Here is an 11,781-nt window from a genome sequence, read left to right on the forward strand (position 1 = left end):
TACAGTGACATCAACTTCATTCTGAAATTCAGCTCTTTTAGGCTTTTGTAACCCATCTTTCAGACAGGATTAGCATCACATTTGGTCTCGGTGTTGAATTTCAAACATTACAGAACCCCATCTTTAACTGTTGCAGTCACTCTGTGTTAGCCATTGCCCTACTTTTATTTTATATCTTTTACTGTGCTGTACAACTCATTTCAATTACTTTACTGCTTATGAATATTTTGCTTGGGGTGAATGGTTTTTAAATGTTGTGTTCTCTAAGTGACAGAGTTTATGAGACAGTCAGGCACAGTCCTTTGAATTTTTGGTCCTTAGATGTGGAGTTGAACATGGATGTTATACAAGCAAATGTCTGTGTGGTGGTCTCCCTAAGAAATTTAATCCACTAGTGTAGTGTTTTTGCTAACTGCAACATTAAAATAGATTTGGTTGATTTTTTACACTACATACATGACATAATTCAATGTAAAGGTGGGGAGGGGAGAATGTTTGATTTGGTAGCTGGCAGAACACCAGAAGTCTTCCAGATCTTGTCAGGTCTTCCATAATAGCCTTGGTCATGATGTTGTCTTCAATACAATTTATATTTCCTTTTCCTTGAAAATTAGTATCCACAGGCAAATCAAATGCTTAAGAATAAAAGAGTTCAGCAAGCAGCATATAAGGAATCCAAGTGGAAACAAAGGAAGCCCACAATAAAGTCCCAAGGTCAAATCATGGCCCCACTGAAGTCAATGGCAACACCTTAGCAGATTAAAAAATACAGTGTAAGTTCTAGCAAGAAAATGCTTGGATGCTGAAATAGATCCAAACAATATTTCAGAAGCAACCCACTAGTACATGAAAAGAAGGAAGCTCAGCAAGGAAGTTATAATGTGAAACTTCACATGATCTTGAAAAGACATAAGAGGACCTAAAATGGAAGATACAGAAGAGGATGCAAAACCCACCTGAAAGGGAAAGGGACAATTTATGAGAAAAACCTGCAGAAAATACATAGTACATCAGTCCCAGCTTCCTTTGACAGATGGACTATAACAAATTTTAAAATGGAAGACTAACATGAGTATGAAATACTGAGCTAAAAGGATGGATAGACAGACCATAAAACGCCATGGGACAAGATCTTCAAATGGTGAAAATCAGCATAACTCCATTAAAATAATTTCATATACATTGATTTGCACCAGCTGAGGATCTGGCCCATGTTTCAAAGTGTGAGCCATGATTACTACGAATAGCTTTCCGGTTGACCAGAGACAGGAAAAGAGCCTGCTGACTGCGTTCAGTATTTGGTATAGTTCATATGAGACCCTTTTTATGGAGATGAATCCTGAAGTCTATATTCAGTTTTACTTAGTCCTTATTGAGGTAATATTCTCACTGACCTCAAGGGGAATTTTCACTGAATATGGATTGACTAAAGGTTTCAGGATTTAGCCTACAGTGCAATTGTTCATATTCTAGCCATGGTGTATAGAATTGACCCTGTTTATGCAAACAATACAATTAGTCCCTATACAACAATATTTGAGTAGATACTTTGGGCCAGATCCTCAACTGGTGGAAATGGGACTTAGGTCATTTCATATCAACTGCCCCTATTCAAGCTGATAGATCTTATTTTGTTACTAATTGTGCAAAATTAAAGAGGCATTTAAAGCAAGTGTCTAATTATTAGTGATTTTAAGACTTCTTACAAAATGTATGGCAATAAAGAAAGGAAATGACTATTAAAGTATTATTACTTTTTTATATTGGTAACACTTTATATTTCTTGATTCCAAATTCAGGTACACAAAAATTATAATTAATTATATACGTCTAGGTTTGATTCTCATCTCATACTGGTGTAACTTCATGAATGTCAGTGGATTTACTAGTGATCTACATAGTATTAGTCAGAGGAGTATCAGGCCAGAGTAATTGCACCATAATTTTTGTGTACCTGAATTTGGAATCAAGAAATATAAAGTGTTACCAATATAAAAAAGTAATAATACTTTAATAGTCATTTCCTTTCTAATGTATGACTTCTGTCTCCTGTGAAATATATTCTCTGCTCAGCATGTTAAGCAATTCCTACCAATACTAACAAGAGTAATGCATGCACTTAAAGAGGATAATATATGCATAAATTAATTATTGTACTAAAACCTGACAAATCTGTAAGTACAAACTAACACTTCAAGTGCTTTTACTGTGGTCTTCATCCTGTAACCCTTGCTCACATGAATAATCCTTAACCACATGAGCAGAATCTTGCTTGAGAAGTGTAACCTGAACTCTGCAGTTCCAGGTTTTCTAACATTTGAGAGATTTCTTTTCAACTCTAATGTTCTTGAAAGTTAATAATGGACTCAAACCACTGCTATGTGCCTGCAATTCTAATTTCACTTTAAGGAAATTCCTTGTGTTGTTTTTTGTATAGGTCTATAGGCACACTAAGATCCAATCTGTCATTTGTAAAATACATCTGTTATCTATTCCATGTATTTAAAATGATTTACATATGGATTATTTAGATATCCATTTCTTCCTTGCAAGACAGGATGGCCTAACAAAACTAACCTGTTTACTTTTACCCTAGTTTAGCTGGCTTTTGCTGTCAGGGATGGTTTTGGTCTCCCCGCTGTCCCTTTCCAAGGATAGTACTGTAATTCGGAAATGGCTCGGACATGTGAAAATCCAGCTTGCTGTAGAAAGATCATCCCAAAGGACGTCTTCCTTTCCCCTATACTAGTGAAAAGTTCTCTTTGTCAGACTGACACATCACTTCAGATCTTTCATCTCTCACTTCCTCTGAGCCTCCCCAGAGTCAACAGACTTAGGGAAACCAAACTGGCTTTTCTTTTTTAAGGATCTGACAGTTGGAGTCACCTTCCAGCGGGTGACCTTAAAATCTGGATGCTATTTGGAAACCCCAAGTCCCTGGAGTTTATAGACTATGTCTTGATAGCAGAGTTGAAAATTTAATTAAGCACATATGTGGATTTATTAAAAATTTGCTGCTTTTGTTTGTATTCTCTTACAATATAAATAGAAAAAAAGGTTATTTAGTTAGGCAGGAAATTGGAGCTCGGTCTCAAATCGAGCATTTGATCCATGACAAGGTAACCTAAGTAGTGGTTATTGTCACCTTTTGAATCCTATATAAGACAGGCTGGCAAGCCAGACAACACTACTGTTTTGTCTCATATCTCTTCAGCTATTTTTTCTTCACCTACTTGGGAAAAACAAAAAGGTGAGCAGCCAGCTAGAGATTAAAGAGCAGATCTCTGCAAGAGTGAGCCAGTAGCAAGTGGCAGCTCATGGTGTAAGATGTCCAGTTTTATCTCTGGAGGTTATATAAAGATGGAGCTTATGTAGATAAGTACTGGTTTTTGTTTTATTTTTTAGGCTTGCTGGTGGAGGAAAAAAACTTCTTTTGATTCCTTTTTCTTCTGCCGCCCTATTATTGTGTATTGCTAAATACCACACATTCCAACAAACTAGTGGTTAGGTTACTTTGACTATTACATGGAGAGTTTCAATCTGTCTGACCTGCCTCAATATTGAGTCGGTAACAGATAAAAATGTGTCGCCAACTTAAAATGATGTTCATGCAAGCAAACTGATTAAAATAGGGGTATAAAAAATGTTAAGTAACAGTAGCTTCAATGACAGGTTTCAGAGGAACAGCCGTGTTAGTCTGTATTCGCAAAAAGAAAAGGTGTACTTGTGGCACCTTAGAGACTAACCAGCTTCAATGTTTACTAATTAGTGTCTCTTCCCTTAAAATACTCCTGTTACAATATTTAATTTAAAAATGGTCTGTTATAAAACTCTAAACAAACAAGCTTACTGGGGGGACGTATTTACTTGTGTATGTGTTTGCAATTCACTTGTACTCGTCTACAATACATTTTTTTTTTTTTGATGACCAGGTTTAAGATGAGCATCACTGACCTCCTCAGCCCTTCTGCTATTGCTGCTGCCCTGAGGGACTGCCAAGGTAAGAAAATATATAGGTAAACATAAACCTGTTATTCAGTAAAGTATGTAACAAATTTAATTCAGTCTTCAAGGAATATTGAAGACATGTTTCCAGAGAGTTCACGATGAAAAAGAGATTGTTTTTGTTGTTGTCTTAGTGGCTGGCTGAGTTAATTTGTTACTGCTCAGGTGGTGGGCTGAGTTTATATGTTATCCACACATGATTTTTTTAACGTTTCCTGATGCTCATTTATTATGTTGTAAGATTAAGTAAATTGTCAGGGCACCTAGAGCTTCTTGTATTGGCAGCCCCCCCCCTTTTAACTACTGTTTACATCTAAAACAATAAAATTAAAATATCAAAGTAACATGATCAGACTGTTCAGGATCTGAAGCTAATACAAGGAGTGCTAATGGAAGTGACCTGGGTTATCCTGGCTTTTATTGTTTATCTCCAGCCCCTGATTCCTTCAGCCACAAAAAATTCTTTCAGCTCAGCGGAATGTCCAAAAAGAGCAGCAGTCAGATCAAGGATATCTTCCGGCTCTTAGACAATGATCAAAGCGGCTTTATTGAGGAAGATGAACTCAAGTAAGAGTTTTCTTTGTTTCTTTGACTAGTAAGAGACTTTCACAGAGGTGAGCATTACTTTGTGTCCTAAACCATCCTCTGCTGAAGTTGAAGGCGGTTCATACTGAATATAAGTATGGTAAATCCTTGTACTGATTTTGAATGATGTCCTATGGGAATCTTTAGAGAGAAAACAATAAGGTCTAAAAACTAGCAAAATGGAGAGAGAAGGTACAGAAAAATGTCATTCCCCAGGGCTGCGCTTTGGCAAAGTGTACAATCAAACATGCCCAGACTGCACTTATCAAGCAGGAATGTATTAAATGAAGCTTCAAATTCCAAAACAATACAAGCTCTTTTTGGATGACTTGGCAACAAGGTGTAGATAATCTGTTTATAGAAACTGATTGGCTTGATAATGCACTTGGCATAAAAAGAATCGTCTTCCATGATAATCACACCCAAAGGATATTTTCCTCTAGGTATTTCCTCCAGCGGTTTGAGTGCGGAGCCAGAGTATTAACTACTTCAGAAACCAAGACTTTTTTGGCAGCTGCAGATCATGATGGGGATGGCAAAATTGGGGTTGAAGGTATGAAGTTATTTACATATTGAATAATGTGCAGGAGAATGTGTGATTATGGTGCCTCATTCTTCTCTCACTTACACTGGTTTTATATCAGGGTCACTCCACTGACTTCTGTGGAGTCACGTGTGATTTATAACCTGTGTTATAATATAAAGGGGAGAATGAGGGCATGATGTTGGAGACCCATCTTTGAAATCTCTTCTGCAGAAGCAGGCTGAAAAGATCAGATCATACATCCTATGGAACCTAATAATTACTGCTCACTCAAAACTCCTGTTTACTTCAATGGGAATTCTATGTTCAGAACAGTGGGATGATTCTCTTCCCACTTAAACTGGTGTGAATCAGGAATGACAACATTAGTGGACAGGTTTCAGAGTGGTAGCCGTGTTAGTCTGTATCAGCAAAAACAACAAGGAGTCCTTGTGGCACCTTAGAGACTACACTGACATTAATGTAAAACCCGAGAGGAAGACTCAGACAATGGCAGGATCACCACAGTATCACATACAAGTGGGCTCATTTACACTAGCATACACCAGCAATAACTCCATCAATGTCAGCAAAATTATTCCAGATTTGCAAAAGTTTAACTGAGAGAAGTATCCAAACCATTGTCTGTTTTGCACAGAAGCAATGCAGGGTGAGTGTAATTGGGGGCAGAGACAATCAAGTAGCATCATCTCCCTTCCCCAGATCCCACAAAAGGTCCTCTATGTGTGGGGTTTGGATGCTGTGGATTTCAGGTAGAGTGTCTGGGTGAGGATGGGGTCTGACCTGGGGGAATGATCACCCTAGGCCAGACGTTCTCAAATTTCATTGTACCGCGACCCCCTTCTGACAACAAAAATTACTACACGGCCCCAGGAGAGGGGACTGAAACCTGAGCCCACCCAAGTCCTGCCAAAGCCCAAGCCCCACCACCCCAGGCTGGAGGACCAAAGCCCAAGCCCAAGGGCTCCAGCCCCAGGTGGGGGGCCTGTAACCTGAGCCCCACCACCTGGCTTTGGCTTCAGCCCTGGGCGGTGAGGCTCAGGCTTTGACCCCAGATGGTTCAGCTCAGGCTTTGGCTTCATCCCCAGCAAGTCTAATGCCAGCCCTGGCAACCCCACTAAATGGAGTCGTGACTCACTTTGGTGTCCCAACCCACAGTTTGAGAATCGCTGCCCTACACAGTAGCATCTTTCCCCAATACCTGGAGATTCCAGTGTGACTTAATGCCCAATGCAGCAGTAACTTCCACATGTCCAAGTTCCGTGTCTTCTGTTCCCCTTTTGGGGCAGGTGGTGCACAAAGATGGACAGGTATCTAATGACAGCTTGGCTGAAGAAGAAGACAGGCTGCCAAGGAGAAGGGGCCCTAGAGAGCAACATGAAAGGAATATCCTTGTGTGCAGGTTCCCCAGCCTGCTGCATGATGGGAGAGCCACAACTCTCCTGTTCCTTCCCGTGGAGCAGGGGTGAGCAAACTACGGCCCACGGGCTGGATACGGCCCACAAGCTGTTTTAAGCCAGCCCACAAGCTCCTGCTGGGGAGTGGGATCTGGCTTGCCCCACTCTGGCGCTTCAGCCGGGGCGCTGGGTCACGGACCGCACCACGCAGTTAGGCCCTGCTCTGGCACTCCAGCTGGGATGCAAGGTTGGGGGCCGCATCACATGGCTCGGACCTGCTCCAGTGCTCCAGCTGTGGCGCAAGGTTGGGGGCCGCACCACGTGGCTCCCGGAAGCCGCGGCATGGCCCCTCTCCAGCTCCTACGTGCTCCAATGGCCCCTTCTGGCACTCCAATGGGAGCTGCGGGGCAGTGCCTGAGGATGGGTCAGCGTACAGAGCCACCTGGCCGTGCCTCCATGTAGGAGCCAGAGTGGGGCATGCCACCACTTCCGGGAGCTGCTTGAGGTAAGCGTCGCTGGGAGCCAGCACTCCTGAGCCTCTCTCCACACCCCAACCCCCTGCCCCAGCCCTGATCACCCTCCCGCTCTCCAAACCCCTCAATCCCAGCCCAGAGCACTCTCCTGCACCCCAAACCTCTCATCCCCAGCCCTACCCCAGGGCCTGCATCCCCAGCCAGAACCTGCACCCCTTCCCACACCCCTGCCCCAGCCATGATCCCCCTCCCACCCTCCAAACCCCTCGATCCCAGCCCAGAGCACCCTCCTACACCCCAAACTCCTCATCCCCAGCCCCACCCCAGAGCCCGTACCCCCAACAAAGCTCTCGCCCCCTCAAACACCCCAACCCCAATTTTGTGAGCATTCATGGCCCGCCATACAATTTCTATTCCCTGATGTGGCCCTCGGGCCAAAAAGTTTGCCCACCTCCTGCCCTAGAGGGAATGAAAGCTAGTACCACAGAAAATATGCATGGGTAAGATCAAGGGATTTCATGAATAATTTATCTACTCCTATGTGGATGGGACTGAGGGATCCCCACAGAATCTAAGGGGCTGCAAGGTTCTAAAAGCTGCCATGTTTCTATGAAGGCCCAATACTGTATATCAAACCCAGGCAAAATTCTAGTAGGATTTTTGCCCAAGGACTGAAATATCATGCTCTAAATGAACTAAAAAAAGGTCAATTAAAAAAACAGGGGATGGTTGAACTTATTTTGCTTCATTTAAAACCCACTCAAACATCATGGCTTCAGACGTTAACTCAAACTAACTTATTATTGGGTTCCTACTTCATTTAGAAGAGATTATGAAAAAGTGGGACAGAGGGAATTGGGAACAAGATTAATATAATATAAATACCACAAAGAGGACATTCAGTTGTGCCAGCCTAGCTCGTGGTGGCTTTAATACGTAACACAGATTTTCCTTGAGATAGGAAAACGTGTATTTCTTTTAAAAACGAAAGCAACCTTGGGGAAAAGGTGTGGGTTTAAACTACAGGAAAATGGGCTTGTGAAATTAGTCTGGTGAACCCCCCAAATAGTCCAAAAGGTCCATAAAATAGTGAACCTCAAGAGAGAAAATTTTCATAACTGTTTTCTTGGACGCATTAATCTGAGAGAAACAATTTAGGTAATAAACCCCTGTACTGGTGACTATGGTCCCAAAATTACATGACTCAGGACGATGCTTGTCAGTTAGTCTGAGATGGAGGAGAAACCTACTTTATAATGATCAGGAGGCTTGTTCAAAAACTTATATATTTATTCTATTTTTTTACTTCCCATCTAGGCTCCTTTTACTTGTTTTATGCTCTTTTCAGTTGCAAAGCTCTTGAAAAGGCTGTAGTGTTCAGTTTTTTTCCATGTATTGTTTTTATTAATGCTACTGTTACTTCTCTATTATTCTTTGGTAGAATTCCAGGAAATGGTGCTCTCCTGAAGGACTGAAGGCAACAGAGAAAGAAAAAGAAAGGGGAGGGGGAAACGAATCTCCAAGAAATGATACTCTAACACTCTGTAAATCAGAGAGTCCCCTTGTTTATTTATTAAATCTTCACAGTGTTTGTTATTTGTTTGCTGCTCTAATGAGGTACCAAAGCACCAGTTAATAATGATTTTTGGTAATGTGGACCATCTTACCATGTTCTAGGAACACATTTCAGCAGACACTGCCCTTAAAATTATCCAATAAAAATAAATTTCTCATCACATGCTGCTGCCTGTGTTTGATCTTTCTCACCACCACACTGGAACATGTGTGAACTCTTAAATTAAAAATGTTAATCTCTGAAAGATACTAATTCCCACTCCCCCACCAGCCCTCCATGGGCAGCCCTTCTGTTGAAGTCAATGGAAATTCTCTTGTTGGGTCAAGCCCAACATTTTCAACCAAACTGTTGACTGTCAAAAACTTAGTCTTGGAGCTTTTATTCAGGAGGACATGGGGGAAAGAAATCTCAGACTGACTTCCAATTAAAAAACATTCTTGGACTTTTGCCTAAGAAAGAGCTTCAGGATGGGGCTGTCACAATACCATGCAGACCCTTGATAAGGACAATAAACTATCCAAATAGGAGATTAACAGTTTTCTGCTTGAGTTTGTTTTAGTAATTTAGGCTCCGGACCATGTTCTCCTGAGGAAGGGACAAAGTCAGAAGAAAGCATACACATACTTGAAGCTGCAGAGAAATTGTCATATCATGGAGTCTTCAAAATCACAGAGAAGGCAAATGGCCCTCTTAACCATGGATTTGTGAGAAAATCCCTCAGATACAGCCCTGTTGTACACTACAAACTTATGTTGGCATAACTATGTCGCCTAAGGCTGTGGAAAGTCCAGTGTTATATCAACAGGAGGTCTTCTCCTGTGGACATAGATACCACCTCTTGAGGAGATGGAGTACCTGTGCCAACAGGAGAAGCTCTCCTGTCAGGACAGGCAGCGCTGTAAGTGTTGACAAACTTGTAGAAGCCCAGACTGTACTCCCTAGGCCCTTTTACTCTAAGGCTGTAGTGCTCCAGTACCTCCCCGCTGGTGGCTGGCCTTTAGTTTTCTCCACGGAGGACGGCTGAATGTGTGGAGGAATCTATGGGGAATTACTGCTGACATGGCTCAGGGCTCCTGTATACCAATCACAAGAGACTTTCAGTCTGTGCCTGCAGTGTCAGAAAAATGCCCTTCCCCAAGCCTGTTATTTTATGCACTGCTGGAGAAATACTTTTATGAACAAAAATCATCCATTCTTTAGGAAAACAGGACAGATGCATTAGATCAGGGTTCTCAAACTGGGGGTCGAGGTTATTACAGGGCGGGGGGTCACGAGCTGTCAGCCTCCACCCCAAACCCCGCTTCACCTTCAGCATTTATATATATATTTTTTTAAATTAATTTATAAAGGGGGTCACACTCAGAGGCTTGCTGTGTGAAAGGGGTCTCCAGTAAAAAAAGTTTGAGAATCACTGCATTAGATGGAGTATATCTGATGGACTCATTGACTTTCACAACTCATCCGGTTCAGTGTGGCACCTTTTTCTTCAGACTTGAACTGTAAACCTTTGTCTTGTCTACTCAAAATGCTTAACGTTCAAAATTAGTAATAGATTAGGAACCAAATTCTATCCACAGTCATATCTTTGAAGCCTCACTGGAGGCTGACCTCAGCAACTTCAAAGGGGATGTATGAGTGGGGCTGATGAAAGAATCAAGCTTAAAATTACATATTTGTTTATATTTTAGAACCAACTACTGTATTTGCAAATCTGTTCCCCAATTTACTGCAAAGACCTGAGTTCAGGAGTCCATGCTTTTCCCGTCAATGTCTGCAATGGTTGATGACATTACCAATACCAAATACATTGAGGGAAAATGCTGGCTAGAGCATTTGTGAGGTAGTCAGTTGTTGCAGAGGAAGGAAATACAGAATCTTTGAAAGCACCTAGGAGAGGGAGCTTTGTACATCTTACAGCAGCAAAGTCACAGAAACTGTATCAAATTAATCCAATTTACAAGCACTTTTACTTACTATTATTGGGATGTTGTTTTGGGCCACACACATTATCTTTCCCTCCAAGCAGTATGTTGCCAATCTAAAGTAATATACTGGAAAAAATCCCAATGGTTTCAAATGCATTTCACACTGAAACACAAACTTCTACACAAATTAAGCTTTTCCTTGTACTACATGAAGGTTTTTTTCTGGAGTCATCTCATTCACAATGTCCTAAACCAGCAGTACTAATTCAAATTCAAATATAATGCACTTTTCCAGTGTTCCTTTTTCTCCCACCTAATCTCTTCTTCCTTTGGGAGCACAGTATCATACAACCAAAGTCATCTTATCCTTTTTAAACAGACACACAAATTCAAAGTGCTACTTATATGGTTGGTTGAACAGCAGAATTATTATTGCAACTTCATTTAATTGTTTGAGCAGCTGGACACTGTGTACACATGTGGAGGGAGGATAAGGTTGCCATGTTTTCCCTTTTATTGTTAATACACTGTACTAACACATTCATCAAGAAATGGACATTTATTTAACTAAAGCACTAGCATTACAATATTAAGAAATGTGGGACCAGATCCTTACCTGGCCACCACAGCTTCATTGACTTCAACTGAGCTACTCCTATTTACACCAGCTGAGGATCTGGTCCATGGAGTTTTTGATAGCATATGATGAATGCCATATGACAATCACAAGAAAAAGAAATGTGTCTTGGCAGTGGAATCAGTCTAATGACAGAACAACACTGGACTAGTTCACATGTAAGTAACAAAAACAAACCCATTCTCCATTTTACTGGCAATAAAGTAAAGTGCCCTGATGTTGAATAATCGTATTATCCTGGCCCAAGCAATAGATGTAAAATAAAGAACACACCCTGCTGCCATTGCAGGACCCAGCTCTGGTTCATCTCAACCTGTAGGATATGCATTACAGACCCAGACCAGAAGAACCTGAGGGCACAGTAGCAAATCCATTATTCCCCTCCAAACTCAAATGCAGGAGAGGATCCCTCAGAACAAAATGCTTTGAGTGTGTCCATATAATATTTGAGCCCAGGGACAAGACCAAGCTCGTCAATCTACAGTCATTCAGACACCAAAGTCTTCACAGAAGAGCTGATCAAGACAGTGTCTGAATGATGACAAAGTTTACCAGGCTTGTGGTCTTTGGGGATGTCAGCATCCACACAGACAATATCTTTAACTCTGTGTCACAAAATCTCCTACGTGAGTCCCCCAA

General features: G+C 41.5%; 1 protein-coding gene across 1 annotated transcript; it reads left to right on the forward strand.

Annotated features, from left to right (window-relative positions):
- Nucleotides 1-3,814: 3,814 nt before the first annotated feature.
- On the forward strand, nt 3,815-8,561 carry LOC140917865 (parvalbumin, thymic CPV3-like). Its single transcript, XM_073361394.1, is given in 5 exon segments — nt 3,815-3,920; nt 3,923-4,000; nt 4,440-4,572; nt 5,034-5,143; nt 8,446-8,561. Coding segments are annotated over 5 exon segments (453 nt in total). The 3' UTR covers nt 8,472-8,561.
- The last annotated feature ends 3,220 nt before the right edge of the window (nt 8,562-11,781 follow it).

The sequence above is a fragment of the Lepidochelys kempii genome, chromosome 10 (assembly GCF_965140265.1).
Source record: "Lepidochelys kempii isolate rLepKem1 chromosome 10, rLepKem1.hap2, whole genome shotgun sequence".
NCBI lineage: Eukaryota > Metazoa > Chordata > Testudines > Cheloniidae > Lepidochelys > Lepidochelys kempii.